Source organism: Loxodonta africana, chromosome 4, assembly GCF_030014295.1.
Source record: "Loxodonta africana isolate mLoxAfr1 chromosome 4, mLoxAfr1.hap2, whole genome shotgun sequence".
NCBI classification, from domain to species: Eukaryota; Metazoa; Chordata; class Mammalia; order Proboscidea; family Elephantidae; genus Loxodonta; species Loxodonta africana.
This window is the reverse complement of record NC_087345.1, coordinates 62,966,549-62,985,412: the sequence shown is the minus strand read 5'-3', so window position 1 is coordinate 62,985,412 and position 18,864 is coordinate 62,966,549. Positions and strand designations below refer to the sequence as shown.

The 18,864-nt window shown below is 34.8% G+C and overlaps 1 protein-coding gene across 1 annotated transcript in view; it reads left to right on the top strand.

Annotated features, from left to right (window-relative positions):
* Positions 1–18,864, top strand: part of TRHDE (thyrotropin releasing hormone degrading enzyme) — a 486,396-nt gene that overhangs the window by 361,014 nt on the left and 106,518 nt on the right. Inside the window, exon 7 of the mRNA XM_003405210.4 lies at positions 1,624–1,689. Within this exon, the coding sequence (XP_003405258.4) occupies positions 1,624–1,689 (66 nt within the window). The remainder of the gene's footprint in view (positions 1–1,623; positions 1,690–18,864) is intronic.

The window sequence follows — 18,864 nt, the reverse complement described above, 5'->3', positions numbered from 1 at the left end:
CTCAAAGTGAGTTTAAGTTATAGCATTTTTATGCCAATAACGAGTAAAAAAAAAAAATTTTTTTTCTATATTTGCCAACCACGCCCCCCCAAAGTATTTTTGTAAGCATGCTATGACATTTTTTTTTTTTTTATAGCTACATGTAAAAAGAAAGGCATAGCAGTGCTTATGAAAATGCCTCATCGGGGAAGGGCAGCGTTGGCAAAAAAACATAGAAGGTGTATTTTGTGTGAAAATATGGTAGTATTTTCTCTATTCCTCTAAATACTGATCACATTTGTTTTACTTGTATGTGGATACATTTGGCTAAATGTAGGCTCTAAAAGGAATAGACAGGAAATTAAAAAAACAAAAAACAGTTTGATATAATACTGATAGCTAACATCCATATGTTGTCGTATTGCCGTCCAGTTGATTCTGAGTCATAGTGACCCCATAGGACAGAGTAGAACTGCCCCATAGGGTTTCCTAGATTGGGCTGCTAACTTGAAAGTCAGTCATTTGAACCCACCAGCTGCTATGAGAAAAATGATTTGACAGTCTGCTTCCATAAAGATTATAGCTTTGGAAACTCTATGGGGCAGCTGTATTCTGTCCTATAGGGTCACTATGAGTCAGGACTGACTTGACAGCAATGAGAGATATTTACGGGAGCAGATCCTAGGTCTTTTCTCCCATGGAGCAACTGGTGGGTTCGAACTGATTAGAAAGCTTAACCATTGTATCACCAGGACTCCTTAACACTCATATAGTGCCTAGTATTTTTCAGACCCTGTTTAAACCACTTTGCATATATTAAATTATTTAATCTTAAGAACAACCTTATGAAATACAGATGACTACTAAATATATGTTAGAAGTGAGGAAAGTGAGAAAGAGAGCAATTAAATAATTCTCCCAAGGAAACATGGTGAGTAAGTGGCAGAACCAGTATTTGAACCCAGCAATCTGGTGGCAGAGTCTGAACTTTTAACCAGTACTCTCTACTCTCCACTCCCACAGCTATTCTTGGTTGAGCCAGAGGTGCAGTAAGTATCTGTGTTACTCCAAACTTATATTAACTAGTGTGAACAGCCCTCCCTTACTAGTTTATGAGCTCATAAGCACAGGAACTACTTTTTTATTTACTTTGTTATATATAGATTGCTCAGTAAAATGTTTATTTCACTTGAATAATAGCTTATTATTGTCTTGAGATATTCTGTCCGGGAGACATCTATTCTGCAGTCACAGGTTTTACATCCACAAAACTTTTAGATCTACAAAACAAAATGTGCTTGTTACCTATAAGTGGTATCTGTTTTATGAGTCCCTTTTTATGAGTTCATTGTTTCTTTATGGAAACCCTGGTGGTGTAGTAGTTAAGTGCTACGGTTGCTAACCAAGAGGTTGGCAGTTCAAGTCTACCAGGTGCTCCTTAGAGACCCTATGGGGCGGTTCTACTCTGTCCTGTAGGATTGCTATGAGTTGGAATCGACTTGGATTTGGTTTTGTTTCTTAACTGTTATATTTTAGAATAAAATAGCATGGATGAAGCTGACTCTTTTTGATTGATATAGGGACATTTTGGAATCATGCTACTAGGTTGAAATTCTTTTCTTTTTTAAATATTCTTTCCTACAGGGTGCTGCTTTAATTAGAATGCTGGCTAATTTTATGGGCCATTCAGTATTTCAGAGGGGTTTGCAAGTAAGTAAAATGCTTTATTTTCTCTTAAAATTTTCCTTGTCAATATATTTTAAAGATATCCACAGTTTAGGAAATTGCTAATGCAAGATTACTGAATTCGATGGAAAACTTTAGAATGTATAAGGTAAGTAGTGTCTTTCAGTATGACAAATGAAAGCTATAGATACCACGTGCACTGTATCCACAGACCGAACTTGAAAGGTTATATGATTTAGAATCTGTTTAATTTGCATTTTTAAATTGAAATTATTTCAGATATGTAAGAGCGTAAGTAATCAATAGAAGATTTTCAGAAAGCTGGCTTTTCTTTTTTTCCAGTGAAAGGTTTATATAAGGTGAAAATAAATTCTATTAACATTAGTAGAATTACGTTTTTAAGAAAACCTTAATACCATTTTTCAGATACATACTTTTTATGTATTTGTTGTTTCGCTGTTGCTGTATGTAGGTGGTTATTTGTTCAAAGATTGTTTAAAAGTTTTTTTCAATTGAAAATGCAATGCTTTATAAAATGAAGGAAAAGAAACTGTTTTATCTAACTGCGTTTAGAGTAGGAAGTACGGACTCTAGAAGCAAATTCTTCCAAAAAGAGGATTCTTAAACTCTTTTAAAACAAACACCAATACAGGAAAATAGAGCTTTTATGCCATTGAAATCCATTGGAGTAAATCATGTTCCCAGCACAGTGATTGATGAATTATTTATGATGCATTCTGCTACTTAGAAGTGTCCTTTAAAGTGAATTGATGTTCACCTGAAATACAATTATGCTAAGACATAGAGCGCAATCAATCTTATCTGTTCTTAGTAAGCTTTTCATTTTGAAATTTAAATAAACTACATCTGGGATCAGGTCGTTTTTTAGAAGTATAATTCTGTCTTGACCCAAAATTAACCAAAAAAGCTGAAATACAAAGCAAGAGTTAAATGTTATGGCAAAGCTACATATACTTAATGCAACAAAGAGAAAATATTAACTTCCCGAAGAATAATTTCCCTTAGAAAATACTTTAACAGATTTGTTCCAGCAGGGGTTGAAATTTACTTCAATCAGCTCTTTCCATTAGGGACACCTCCAGGATAGCTGAATCTATAGAACCTATTTTGCCAGGTGTAAAAAGTTCTATTCTGATCACGTAGTTGGGAAAATCTTTTTGTCTTAGGAGTGCCTTCCATGAATATCAACTGTCTAGAGCAATGTCCTTCTTTATCACCATTTCTTTGTTTTTCCCATTGAAGTTGTAACATGATGGTTCCAGAAAATATCTAAGCTTTCGTAAGGACAACACAGATTGAGTTTGATTTCCTGGTAGCAAGTCGATGCGAAATCATTTTCTGAATACTGTTTTTATTCTTTTTCCTCATCTATATGTATAGATTTGCTCAGCAGATTGAATAATTATGTTATTTGCAAAGGATTATTGTTTTGCAGCTTTTTTCTTTACCCTGTCGTACTTTTCTTGGTATGCAAAATACATACATTTTTAATAGATCCTTTTTTACTGACTCAGTCTGTTCAGTTTTATCTGAAACAGGCTATTCCTCTGACTCCCATTATATTAAACTTTGATTCAAAACTTGTATCAGTGTGTGGCTTTATGCTCCAAAACTTGACTTGGTTAATTTTCAAGTGAGGACTCCATGTTTGTCAACGTTGCATTTCATTTGCCAACGTGACATCTCATTGATCAGATAGATCTGTGTCCTTCAGTACTTCACTTTCAGCTTTATTTATACTCATCACTCAAACTGATTTAGTGTATCATCAGCAGTTTGGATTAGTTTACAGTAGATCTCTACATCCAGGTGATAAATTATCATCTCTTGTACATCAAGATGTATGGGATACATTTTGGAAATGACCTCCTGAACAGACGCTTCACGTCATGGTGCTGAGTGGTCACAGAGTTGATATTGGTATGCTTCCCTTCCACAAGGCTCTGGGGAGTATTGGTTTGCAAGTTGTTGCAACAGCTAATCCAGGCTGTCAGGGTTTACCTCTGCTGGAAAATCTATTAATTGTTTTCATGAAAGCTGTGGCTATTTCTGTGTTAACAAATGGTTAAAATACATGTATTATTTGCAAACAGACACACGATTAGATTCACAGTTACAGACAATCCCAAATTACGAATAATATGTTTTCCCAATTTTATTCTTTTTTTTTTCTCTCCTCCCTCTCTCTCTCCCTCATTTCCCTCTCTCTCTCCATCGTTTCCTTTCCCTCTCTTTTTTTTTCTTTGTATTTGGAATTTAGCTCTCGCGTTTCACACGTGAAGAATGTTATAAAGATGGTTTTCTGTTGATTTCTTATCTAAATTATCTTATAATTTTTGTGTTCTCTTGCAATTTTGTGTAACCTTACCTATCTTAAGTTTTTTTGGGAACAAGACAACACTCTTTATAACAAAACTGTAAATATATATAGTACAAGAAAATAAAAGTAACATAGAAAGATGTGATACTAGGTTTCTGGGTCAGTTCACATGTCCACATTTAATTTATAAAGTATCTGAACATAGGTTCTACTATGTTTTCTACCTTTTATAATGTATTATATGGAAAATGTTTCAGTTTCCAATTCATACACACATGTATTCCTCAGTAGGAAGGGGGTCTAGTAAATTTTTGAGAAAATTTTGTTCTCAATAGCTATATATTTCATTGGATCAGCTATTATAAAGTTCAGAGAACAGTTTTATACTGAATAATCACAACTTTACTTGGTCTAGACTTATTGATACATTTTTGTCTAATTCCCTTTACTTCTTGAATTTTGTCTGATGCTTACATAGTTCATTCTTGCATAATTTATTTTTTAAATAAGTGATTTCAGTTTTTTTTTTTTTTTGTAAATAAACAGTATATACAAACATAAAAATTAGTCCTGGCTACCATTAATATGTTAGCTTCCGTTTTGATGCTTGGATTGAAAGTGAAACTTGGAGTGAATAAACATTGAATCCTTTTGTAGCTGGATTGTTATGCCACTCATAAACAATATATATTTAAAATGTAGAGATGTTTGTATTTTTGCAAACTCTATATATCTATTGTTCTACATAATTCACTTCCCAAAATGATCGCAGGCATATTCCAGGAAGCATAAAGCAATGGAACAAATAGAGAGAAACAAAAATGGTTCTCTTTTTTTCTGTAATTACTGGTGGACTTTCTGCAAGTAAGTAAACCTGTCTTGGCCTCGTAGTTTAAAATACAAAGGTTGGACTAGAGAATCTCTAAGATTCTTTCCATATTTCATATTCTCTGAATCTAAGATTTATTTAATATGAATTACTAGTTAGACAGTTTCAGTTTGAATTCTTTAATTTGAAACAGTTATTCTTAATTCAATGGGGAAATGTAAATAGATGGGCAAGAGTAAGTGATTCCTATTCTTGAAGCTTCAGTTAAACATCTGGCTATTAACACTGTTTGACTTCCATTATATATACTACTTTAACTATAGTCAAATCAGGCCAGTATTTGTTGTTACGGAGTTTTCTTCCAGTGACGTGTTTCTTTCTGCCAGTACTTGGAAACAATTTACATTTGCTTTTTAGTTATCTGTCCATTTTCATGTTTTTTTGGTAGATACTTCACATTTTTGTGATTAAACTTCATTTGTCTTAGATGATATTTTCTAAGAACTTGAAATTTCTTGATGCATTTCAGTGTTTATGCTATCTTCTGTAAAATCAAATTTCTCACTTGTAATCCTGAAATCTGCTGGAATTAACTGTACTTACGAATTTGATGGCAATGAGGTGGATTGAAGGTTGGTCTTAAGGAGAATTAGCGCTCCCCTTTTTTTGATGAGTAGATTTATAGGGTGTTCAAACAAGGAGAAACAGTTTCAGAGACAAAAAGAACTAATTTTGATGCCAAGGGAAGCTCAGAGGAATTTAGACTTTCAAGGTCCCCATTCCAATTCACAGTGTCTCGCCCTTTCCCAATCAATACTATAACTTTCATATAAAAGACCTAATAAAGCAATGAAGTTAACTTGAGTTATAATTTTGCTGCTTAGAATTTAAAACCATGGTTTTGCTACATTGACTTTAAACCTGCAAGAGATACTGGATTCCTTAACAAAATCATGGATCTGGTTTCCTGATCCCGCCTTAAGCTGAGATTTCAAAGCACAGAGCTTATTGTTTTCTTTTTGTAATTTTTCCAATTCAGCCAGATGTGACAGTCCACCTCAAAGACTTTGTAATTCTCTTTTCCACCATAATGTTCTATTGAAACAATCACTTCTTTTCCCAAAACCTATCCTTCAGTTTAGGCAACTATAGATTATAATTGAAGAGACTGTTTTTGCCCTGGTAAACATAGCCTAACAGGGTTTTATTACACAGTCAATGATATTCTTTGTCAAATCTAATCAAGACAGTAAACAATCTTAGATACTCATCTTTGTGGGTCTGTTTCATGGCTTCATGGAACCACTTATGGTATTGATATAGTAGCAAAACCAAAACCAGTCTAGCTATTTCAAGCTGAAAGGAATTTAACATAGGGAATATGAATTTTATAAAATGGTTGGAAGGACTAAAGGAGTGAAGGTCAGGGAGCCAATACTAGCCTTCAGAAAAATCAAGAAATTCAGGTATCACAAGAAAATAACATCCATATGCTCAGCTGCCTGCAGTGTACCTGGAAGCCACAGCAGTACCTTACTTCTGCACCTGAGTAATGATAACTCTCCCTTCTTTAGTGCCTTCCATTTATCTTATACATGCATTTCATTTGGCAGAACTTTAACCTGAATCCAACCAGCAAGGGATTTTGAGAAATGTAGCTCCCAGGCTTCTAGCCCATACAGTGCACAAAAGGGTGTAGAAGGTAGAAGTGGAGGTGAGTTGCCAAAAGATAATCTGACACACTTAATCTAAGCATTTATTTATGGATTAAATATTATTTGTACGTATTTATGTAGGTTGTCATATTAAGATAGTGTTTTTTAAATGTTAATTCTTTTATTTTTCTCTTAATATTTGTATTACGATGATGTGATACTACTCTAGCCAGAGCAGACTGTTTTAAATCAATGTCAATAATTTTGTCAGGATTTAGGATAGGTGAAATTAGGAAAATGAAATGAATGGTGACCATAGTTCGCTCACTGCATAACCATACTCCAGTTGCCTATGGTCTTGTTATCTCCAGTCTCCTCTTTGAATGGTTTGGGTTAGCTATGTCAGGGTGAATCAGTACTAGCGCTATGTCTAAAATTTCTAAATGTCTAAAGTTATTGCTCTTCTAAGAAAATAAGCTCTGAAAAAAAAAAGAGGGGTATTTACTATTATAAAAAGTTTTACTTTTAAATTAACTTAAGAAATTTTAAACTTTCGGTTTGCGTGATCATAACTGTTGGATCTTCATTCTACTCCCTTCACCCCCATCCTCCTAGGATATGATAAGTGCAGGGAGAAGAATCTAAGCGGCAGTTTGCCTAAATTGCTTTTAATTTAAGATCAACTATGCATAGGACACCTGGAGAGTGAGCTTATATGGTTTTCCAACCCTGGATTTCTTCCTAGCAGTGATTCCAGTGAGTAATGAAGGTGAAGAAAACAACTGCTTGATATATTACCAATGGGGACCTAAATAGAGATAATGAGAAATGCAGAAGGCAAGTCAACAATAACCAGAAACTCTCTGTTGCATACAGGAACAAGTTATACCTTTTATACACAATGTAGTGCTTACGTTTATGACCTCATTTTTGTCTGTAGTATGAGCATCTCCAACCAGCTTCCTAAATCATCCTTTAAAGAGAAACTAGCAAAAACACTCATCGGTTCTATGTCTATATTTACACTATTTTCTCATTATGTTACTCAAAACATAGCAGATTCCTCACTGGCAGGGTACTTGAGTGAGGTATGTGCAGTGTAACCTCATTTCTACACACTTGGACAAACTTCAGTGCCCAATATTGTTGTCTTTCTTTTCCCATGTGGTAACTGCTATGTAAATATAATGCTGTTTTGCTCTCATTTTTTTCTCTCTCTCTACAAGTTCTTAGCGATTTTACGTGTCTTCCTGAAATCTCCCTTGTTCCTCAAAATTTCTAGAAAAACTTCCTACCACACATCTTTTGGTAATAGTTGCATTTTTTGTATACTAGGGTGAAATTTTATTGTGCTTTAGGTGAAAGCTTATAGTGCAAATTAGTTTCTCATTCAAAAATGTATACACGAATTATTTTGTAACATTGGTTGAAATCCCTGCAATGTGTCAGCGCGCTCCCTGTTTCCATTTACACCCCGGGTTATCTGTGTTATACTAGGGTTCTTGTTTAAATGTATAGAGATTAATTTTTACCCATAGGTAGAAGTACTTCTGGTTAAAATACATATATGATCAACAAATTAGAATCTACTCCTTTTAGTATATTTTTATAATTTAGGTTAAATTCCTAATTCTATATAAGTGTTACAGGATTACTTTTAAAGTAAGTAATTCAGGTGATGATCCTTTTAGATGGAACTTTTTAAATTACTTGAACCTTTTTTTTTTACTTCATTTTTCCTTGTTTTAATTCCCTAATTACATTTTTTTCTTATTCTCTGATGTTTCCAGTAACAAAATAGTAAAGCTATAATTATGAAATCCTCAGATAACATTGATCGGCTCAAGTAGCTGTTAAAAAAATAATTAGTACCTAGCACTATTGCTTTTTCTTTTCAAACAAAACAGTGATGTTTTAATGATTTGGATCTAGTGGTGCCATTCTTTATGTTGTTATGAGTTAACATTAGGGAATTGAAACTATGAAGAAAGATCAATGTTAAGATTGATATAAACTCAAACCCTAAAATCCATGTCAGAAAATGAGTCACCTTCCCACTCAACCACTGAGGGTAATTTGATATCATCTAAAATATGGTTGAATAAAGAAAGATTTCTCTTGATTAGTATTTAACTGCTCTTTTCCATAAGATAACCTACAACAAGATGTTTGGCTCCAATTATCAGGGTGGAAATTGCTTATGCAAATCAATGTAAGGCAATGAGGTGTGGATAAAAAGCAAAAGGAAAATATCATTATTATTGGTTTGTGCTCATAAAATCCTAATAGCCTGAAGGTAATGACAGGCACAAAGCCATAAGGATTATTAGTAGCAAAAACATACTCAATAACTTGTGTTCCAGTGAGTTGTTATATGTTAGCATGTGTATGCAAGATTTTTGTTATCTGCAGGCTTACATTTGTGAAAGACTGTTTGCTTCCTGCATATAGGCTTACATATAAATGAAAAGTCAGAAAATAATAGAGGAACAGAGGCAGTGTGTCAAAGTTAATTTCCTTTCTGAGGAGATGGTATTATGCTTTCATCCAGATGGTAGCTCAGTTTTATTTAATCTAAAACGAATGACTGTAGACAGTTTCTGCTCAAATGTCTCTGCGTTTCACTTAAACGCAGTGCAGTGTTAGATAGGTGGTGGGGAAGATGGTTAATATTTGCCAATAATTTTTTTTGTAATCACTCAAAACCGTGTGATAATAATATCATCATTACTGGTTCTAGACATTTGGATTTGACCAAATTAGCATTTATTAAAAACTAACTACACACCTGAAATTAATGAGCATGTAAAAGAGAAAAAGATTTAATTTTATGGAAAGATTCCATGGTATAAGAACCAAGAATTTTATCTTCAATAAAAGACAAGTACTTTCTCAAAATTAAATAGCAATAGCTATTTATATTTATTAAAAAAAAAAAAAAACTTCATCAGATTCAATGAATTTGTTTATTTACAGATCAGTGATTGAATCCTTATGATTTTGCGTCTGAATTGCATGGTGTTAACTTGTAACTGATCTCTGTAGCTATATGTAATTAACTAAAAAGTCTTTACTATTAAAGACATAGATCTCCATTTGTTCATCCTGCAGACATTTTCCCTGCTTAGTGGGAAGCCACATAAATTTATATTTATTGGTGATTTTTTTTTACCAGTTAGTTAAGGCATCAAGATATATTATTATACATTTTAGCTAGTAGAGTTAGTACTATAAAATAATGTCTTCAATCACTTTATTTCAAATATTTCTGTGAAAATATTAGACATATTTAGCTGATAAGAGGGATATGAATATATGAACATGTTGGTATGCATGTAAATGCACATGCATTTGTGAAAAATGCACACACATTTGGATTTTTTTTTTTTTTATCTAGAACCGTAGACACATGTTTGTAGACACATCCATGTAGTCAGATTGCTACTTCAGAAGTACAATAAACTTGCCTCGGAGGCATTTTTCTCTAACCTATTTAGCTCCTGCATCAGCAGTTTTCTTTCTTTTCCCTTTTTAATTTATTTTTCCTCTTTTTTTTTATGTTCTCTTTTCTCAGGAAGTACCTGCGATAGCCTGAAACTGCCTACTTGGCAATGTTACAAGTGTTGACACTAACAAACCCAAACAATTTTTAAGTTGTTATTTTTCCTTTTTACTCATATTTTGTAATTGGTTGATGATTTTCTTACAAAGTTTAATACTATTAATATGACATAGATGTCCCATAATATATTTAAGTCTTCTCCCTTTGTGACCATCTAATTTTGAATTTTTTGTTAAATAAACAACTCTTTAATAGTCTTCAAAATATAGATTTTTCCCCTTATAGTTTGGATCATCTCTTCACATACATTCTTGGAAGCCAGCATATTACCAAAATTTTCCTCCAGAATGTTAGACTAGTATATTCTCCTATTAGTAAAGCTTGGAAGTTCTCTTTTTATAATACATTGAGCAAACAGCATTGGGTCTTTATATAATTTTAAAATATACTTATTATTAATTTAGTAACTGAAAAACCATCCCACTCTTATTTTAGTGTATATATTTTTATCATAAATGAGACTGAATTTTTTTTGTATATTCTCTTCTTGCATTTCACTCAATTTATACTATTTTATGAACTTTTTATCCAGGTGTTTCATCCGTTTAAAAATTGAGAGTCTTACTCCTCTTTTTATAACATCGTATAAATGTGTGTACAATAAAAATAATGAACTTTAACATATATACTACACAAGTCTTTTTTTCCATGTGATACCAAATCATTGTCATGAAAAGCCATGTGTCATGAGTTAGTGCCTTAAAAGAAATGCAGTGAAGACCAATTCTAAGTTTTGTATTTGGAATCTGGCTTACAAAAGGATTAAGTGCGTTCAAGACACCATTTTGGTCAATAGTGTTCTACCTTTCTAATTCAGTCTCATGGTAGAGAGGACTTCATGTTAAAAAACCAAAAACCAAACCCACTGCCGTTGAGTGGATTCCGACTCATAGTGACCCTATAGGACAGAGTAGAACTGCCCCATAGAGTTTCCAAGGAGTGCCTGGTGGATTTGAACTGCTGACCTTTTGGTTTTTAGCCATAGCACTTAACCACTACGCCACCAGGGTTTCCAACTTCATGTTAGCATGACATAAAGAATGGTGGTATCATTTGCTTTACTCAATCTGATTTCCATTTGCACCCAGTCTCCTATATCCATCTTCTCTCTTCTGCTCAAGGCCTCTTCTTGTGATTGTTTTACAGATCATTTTTTTTCACGTTTAAGAACACTAACATATTTAAATGTAAAAATGGCTTGTTAAATGCTTTGTTCTAACAAAGCAAAATTTACTATTTTTCTTCCTGCACCAGAAGCTTTACTTAGTTTTATATGTACAGCCCACATTTATGACCCATCAGACATTTGTTTATTCTAAACATACTTATTACACACTTGCTCTACGTCAGACATCGTATTAAGTAAAAAAAAAAAAAAAAATTTTTTTTTTTTAAGTACCGAGTATTTAATACATGCTGTACAGCAGAGATAGTAACTGTTCCTATAAGTCATATAATATGGTAAGAGAGACACAGAATAAGTAGGGAAAATAAAATATATATTGCTCAATGTGAAAAGTGCTATAAGGAGAAAATAGGATACTATGGGAGAGTGGGGGGAGGCAACTTTAGATTGAGTGTTCAGGAAATCTTTCTTGAGAAAATGGAATGTATGCTGAGGTCTGAGGGATGAAAAAGAGCTTAGGAGAGATCATTCAGGAAGAGAAAAGACCTTGTCCAAAGGGCTCAGGCAAGAAAGTGTTGAGCATGTTAAGGAAAATAAAGAAAACAGTGTGAATGAGCAGATTCGTAAGGACAAAAGACTAGGTGAGAGAGATAGTTAGGAGCCAATCATATGCTACCAAAGTAGACTATGCAGAAAAAGTATTATTCTAAGTACAGTGGGATGCTACTCAAGAGTTTTAAGCTGGGAAGTGACATGATTTGTTTTATATTAAGAGGTATCTACCTACTTGCAAAAATGCATTGGCGTTGGGAGAGTTGACAGACCAAGAGAGGAATTGGTAAATAAAATTAGGAGAGTATTTTAGTATTCTGGTGAAAGATGACGGAGGCTTAGATAGGATGTCAGTAGATATACAGAGACATGGATGGATTCAAAATGTATTTTGAAGACAGAATTAACTGCACCTAGGAATAGATTGGATGAAGAATGAGGTGTGAGAACAAAGGGAGAGAAAGTAATCAAGAATGCTTCTGAGGTTTCTGATTTGAGGGCTTGAAATCAAGGCCTGAAAGACTGTAACAGTTGGAGTTTCAGAGAAGAGCAGGGACCACCAAAGGAGCTTGAGATGGAATGGCTGTAGAGGTGGGCAGAATACCAAGTGTGATGCCAAGAGAAAAACATGTTTCAGCAATATGAAAGTCATCAACAAAGTTAAATACAGCTGAAAAGTGCAGTAGGATAAAGACTGAAAAGTGTTCATTTTGGCAGCATGCAATTTTTTATTAGTTTTGGTGGAATGGGTTAAAGAGTAAATGGGAAATTTAGAAGTGGAGACAGTGTATGTAGAATAATATTTAAAGAAATTTGCTAAAGAAGGATATTAGAAAAATGGGGTCAGTAACTAGCAGGGAATAAGGGCTCAAAGGAGGCTTTTGTTTTGTGTTTAAAGATGGGAGACAGTTGTACTAGCTGTAGACTGATAGAGAAGGAGAGGGAGGGTTTGATAATGCTAGAGAAGTAAGAGATAACTCTGGAATCTTGGTCCTTGAGAAGGAGAAAGGACTGGTCATTGATAGGAGAGATGCTTCCAGTACATTTGAAGATTTGGTAATGGGAAAATGAAGGAGCTCTTTCTGATTATTTCTGCTTTTTTCAGTGTTGTTTGAGACAAGGGTCAGTAGCTGAAACTGAAGTGAGGGTAGGAGACGAAAAGTTTAAACACTGAGCATTGAGAATGGGTAACCACATCTAGTGAGTGCCTATCGAGTTGGGTGATTATGAATTTACAATAAAATGAACCTGCTCAATTACGTGATTTTTTTCCTGTGATGTTCAGCTTCATGAGTGCAGGGTTGGAGAAGACAAATACTTGAATTCATCCAGGATTGGGTTTTTGCCAAGTAGTATGACCGAAGAACAGAACTGCAAAGGAGAGGAGGCTGTTTGCCAGGAACTGGTTAAGATGAACTATGAAATCTAAGGAAAGTGAACACAGGAAGGATCTAATAGACAAATGCCTTCCATTAAGAATGAGAACAGTAAACAATATATTAGCATAGTATGTACGATTTTAACACTGAATAGAAGAAATTCCCCATGCCTCTGAGCGTATGGGAAATTTAATCTGTCCTTATTGAATTTCCCTTATGCCCACTCATGTAAGAAAGTTCAAGGCAGCTTTATCAGTCCAGAACATGTGGGGAAGAGCCCTCTGGTCTCCACCACACTGATAGGCAGTTGTATTGATTTCATGGAGTGGGTTGAAGTGTGAATGGGAGAGAAGTGGAGATAGCGTGTGTTTTTTTCAATGCTTGGTATGCATCTTGTCCAGACCTTTCTGGTAACCTGAAGGTTAGTGTCTTTGCTGATTCTGTATCAGTTTGCCATGGGGATATTGCACTAATCAACCTAATTTGTATCCCCATTCCCTGGTCTATCCATCAGTGGTCTTGTCACTTCAGAAGAATGCTGGGTAAAAGGAATGTGCTAGACCCCACAACCAGAGGAACCTCCCAGCCTGTTTTCTTTTTCCAGACTTAGAGGGAAATCTTCTAAGCTTTTCTCCGGCATAAAGAGGCTTTGGTTTCAACTTTTTTTTCTGCTTTTTATGTTTTTGCTTTCCTCCAAGCACTTTCCTCCTTCAGGTTAGTTCATATAATTTCCTCTCATTGGGCCGCTAGAATATTTTGACTTCGCTTGGAGACAGGTTGAAGAAGAAGCTGCTCACCTTGGGCTTTTCGTTTTTCTTGAACTTGCTCTTAAAATAAGTGATGTTTCCTGGGTTCGTTGTGTGACAAACATTTTTCTAAATACTTGTTTTTTGCCATTTTCTGTTCACACACTTATCAGGTAGGTATTAATGTTATCGCATGGCTGGTAAGGGTCAGCCAGAAATCTTATCTAGTTCATCTTAATATACACACCAATTACTTCTCAACCAAATTGCCTTTTCTTCTCAACTAGTCACGAGCACTGGGTGCTGAGTGAGAACAGGGGTCGGAGGCGAACTTCATGGACATAGCCTACAGTCGGTGGCATCTTGATTCAGAAGAGGCGGTACATTTTGACCAGCCAGGACATAATTTATCTATTTTGTGATCTTGTAGTGGTCAAAGCCCTTTATCAGGACATTTAGAAAAAACAACTCACAAACTTCAGTTTTACCCATAGATTCGTTTTATGTTTTAGCAATATTTCAGGCTAGCAGCAAAAGTGAAAGGTGGGGATGTTTTAGTACCCCCCAGAACACTCCTATAGACTACTACATTCCCACCATTTCACTGACAGGTGCAAGACCCTAACAGGTTGTTCTGGAACATAGTACAAATCCAAAAGTAGCAATATTTCCTCTCTGTTGGTGTGCCTTCATGCTGATGCATTGATGGTAGGATCTATAATTAATACATAAAAGATATATGGAAACAAAACTGGTGTGAGAATATGCTACTGTCTGTAATTAAAACAAACAAATGAACAAACTGAAAACCTTTCATGTGCTTGCATTTTCTTTTGAGTGAAAGTTTTCTGATTTTCTGCTATATTTAGCAACTCCTTATAAAGTGTACTGATTTTGTGAACACTCATTAGTTGGAGTGATGGATTTTTAAAACATGCAAAATCCCGTTTTGTTCATAGAGTAATATCTGGATCCTCCTATATCCAAGCAAGCTACTTATGAAGATAAATTTAGAGTAAACACGCATTTAAAAAATTAGAATCAGAATGGTGTGCAAACGATGATATAACTGACTTTTCAACTGCTGTTCTATGTATTCAAATGGCTTTGTTCCTAAATGCCACCTCTCTGTTATCATGTCTGGTGGCCAGAAACCCCATACATGAAAAGTGTAGTTATGATTCCTATTATACTGGATTCGCTTCTGGGAAGCTTATTTTACTATAATTTAATGATAAAGATAGGTTTTATTATCACTTATACCTCTTTCTTCTTGGTTTTTATCTAGTATAATTAAAAAACAAACAATTGTTTATTTTATTTTTGTATCATGCTTTGTCAATGCTTTGTTACTCAGTTTTTACTTAATCTCACAATCTCCAACTAGTCTCCAGGTATTAACCAAAATATAATATGTTGGTCTATATATAGTCTAGTTTTCTTATGTTTTACTTGGTCATATGTCACTGTTTTAGTCTCCTTGCTTCTGTTTCTCAAGGTCAGGGATTGTAGAAACATCCTCTGAAGTGCACAGGCCAGGCTTCAAATAGATTTTATCCCACTCTTGGGTGACATTACTGTGATCTGGCAGCTTTTAATCTGTTTTTGTTGTTGCTCATGGACCCTTTCAAGATTATCTCACTCTAATAATGCATGTACTTAGAAAGATTTAAGTTCAGAGCTTATAGTCCCCAGCTTAAGAGCCCTTGCTCTAGAAGCTTTTTTAAAGACAAAAATTTAGCATATTACTATGGAGCTTTCTGTACCTTCCACATTTCGTTTCAGTTTCTGTGTGTGTGTTTTAATCTAACCCTCTTGTTTGACTCTTTAAAGACATTATTCATATTTTCCCCCATTCCTAGTATTCATAACACAAAATGAAAGCCTAGTACTTATTTAGATTTACTAATTAGAGCTTGATGTTCTCATTTTGTGAAAGTTGTCAGAGATAGTTTACATTTTTATTTTTGCAGATTACCAAGAAAATTTAAAGGTATTTATTTTGTTTTGCTTATGTCACCATTAGTATTATATCAGTCAGGGCTTTGGGTTACAAGCTACAGAAATAAACTCTGGCTAAATTACACAAAAAGAATTTATTGGAAGGGTGTAGGGTAGCCTGTTGAATCAATGAGAATGCTGGATAACTAGCCTTAGGAAATATAGTAGGAACTAAAATATGCTCAGAAATCAAGAAACTTAGCCAAGGTCATGCTACAGGAGTGCAAGGTTCAGTCGCTGCCATTATCATGGCCACCAGTCAACTCTAACAGTCACCGTCACAGGGAAGACTTTTTCAACCATCCCTACTTCTTTGCATTACTCCATTAGGATTCACAATCCTGGGAGAAAGTAGGCAGCTGTCTGAGGACAGGACACATGCCCATGCTTCTTTTCCAGAGAGAATGGAAAGGCACCACATGCAGTATTTTGTCCTTTCCATTTCAATAGTGGAAGGTGGAGTCATTGCTTTCCTGCAAGATTCCATAGTGAGTTATTGCCCTCACATAAAGGTGGTGTTCAAATTTAGGAAAACCCAAAAATGACAAATGTCTACTACAAATTTTCTGAGGTACAATTATTCTGGATAGAAAGAAACAATATTTGAAGTCTCTGTTTCAGGCTTCTTGTCCCATAGTCAGAAAAATCAACGCCTGAATTCACCTAGTACTTTTCAGAGTAGTCTTCCAAGTAGATGGCATCCTACTCCCAGTGTCACTGAGGCCCACACTTGTGTCCCCGTCTCATTGTAGAAAACACCGTTAGTGGTGTACTCATAAACGAGTCTCCTCCTCTTATTCATTAACTGAATTCTGATTTTGTTCAGCTTCTTTGCCCTCTTCTGTACAGCCATGTACCTCCAAGGACTGGATCCTGCACTTGTGTAAGCCCTAACAGTACTCCCCAGAGCTGCAGTAGCATGTTTTGGCTATGTTTATTAAATGATTTATTAAATGATGATTATACTCTCTAACTGATAACATCATGCAGTTCTGACAAACGAGAATTGTGGAGAGTTTTCAGTAGGAATTAAGGAAGAGATTTCTTGATTATTAAAAAGTGATTGGCAGAAAGAAATTCTGTTTCTCTGTGCAATGTCATGTCTGAATGTCATGCTAGGGATTGCTACAGCTATGTAGTGACAAACCAGAGAATGAATTCAAACCTAAGAGTGAGGCTAAAAGAAATCCAGAAGAAGAGAGTTGCCTCTCACCATACCTATTTATAAAAAGAAAGAGTCAATTTTATCATTTTAAAAGTCATCCGAGGGTGGATTTTTTTGTTACTTGCAGCTAAATGCATATAAAGCAATTCATATATCTTTGGTTTTATTGAATGATTCCTCTGTATCCTGAGGAATAGACTACCCATGCAGTTAATCCTCTGTCCTAATATGCTGAAGAACTCATTAATAGGAGAGTAAGTATTCCATAACTATTTCTCTGTAAATCTTAAAAGATAATAGTGCTTTACTTCCTCAGCTCACCGTTTTTACTTTTCCTCTTGCCTTTATTAGTCCCACTGGCTTTTATACATGAAACATTATGAACCATATCACTTGTTAGCAAAGAAAGTAAAACAAAAATGGTCTTATATCTAATAAGTTTATAATCTTTTGATGACATCGCATGGAATTGCATATATATCAATGAAAATTATATATCTGACAAATATGTACTGAAAAAATGAATTATGCTCTATATTGGTGTCTAGATATAACATTTCTGGGGAACCTGATGTGCAGAGTAAATCTCTTTTTTCTTTATTGTCAGTTACTAACAGAAATGCATATTGACTAAGGAGTGTCAGAAATCACACATGTAGCCATTTCAAGACCCAATTATTTTCTGCTTTGAATTTTTTGTTGATACCATGTGTTTTCATTAATGGAAGGCATACTGAATTAAGGAACATTTCTGAAATTTTGTTATGAAATATGGATTTTGATATATATTTTGTGGGGCATGTATATCCCCAAAATATTAACATTTTCAACATGGATCAATACATGCATTTGGTTACATTGGACAACTCTAACTTTCCAAATATCACACACACACACACACACACACGCACACAAAACCAAACCTACCAGGGCTCCCTAACTATCACACATAAAGCTATAAATATGCTTACAAGGATAGCTGTATAAAAGCCAAAAGAGACAAAAGTTTGACCCAGTCATAATTCCTGGTTACACTGCCTCACACCTCAGCCTTCTACCTTAGTGAATTTTTGCCAAAGAGCATTTCTTTCATTTTTAACTGTTGTACAAGCCCCCACTGGAAGGCAGCATATACTTTTAGTGGGACAAATACCTTCCCGAGAAATCTGAAAACCCAAAAACATTTGTGGGTGCATTCTGTCCCAAGAATCATGAAAGGACATTGAGCATCTATTGTATACCAGACTGGAAGTATATGTGTTGGTTAAACAGTGATAAACAAGGATAACTGGGTCCTTGCCTTATGGAGTTTACAGACTACAGACTAGGCAGTTAAACTAGTAGATAGGCAATTATAACACAGTATATTAAATGTTCTTATATGGTGCAAGGTGTGAGAATATAAGAGAGACATTTAACTCAGATTCAGGAAGGGAGTGGGAGTGGGCAAGCAAAGATTCTTGGAGGAAATGCATTAAAGCTGAAACTTGAAGACTGAATGGAATTTAAACAGGCAAAGGAGAAAAGGTACGTGTAGAGAACTAGAAAGGAGAGAAAATACACATTAGGCATCTTCAGAAAACTGAAAGTGGTAAAATTAAGGCAGAGAACAAAAAGGTAACAAGTTGGATTGAGGAAGTACAGAAGGACTAGTTCATGAGGGATGTTTTTTAAGTGATATTAAGGTGTTTGGACTATATTCTGAACACAGCAGGGATTCATGTGCGTATATGATGAATATTCTGTCTGTATCTGAAAGGAACAGAATGGAAGCAGTGGCAAC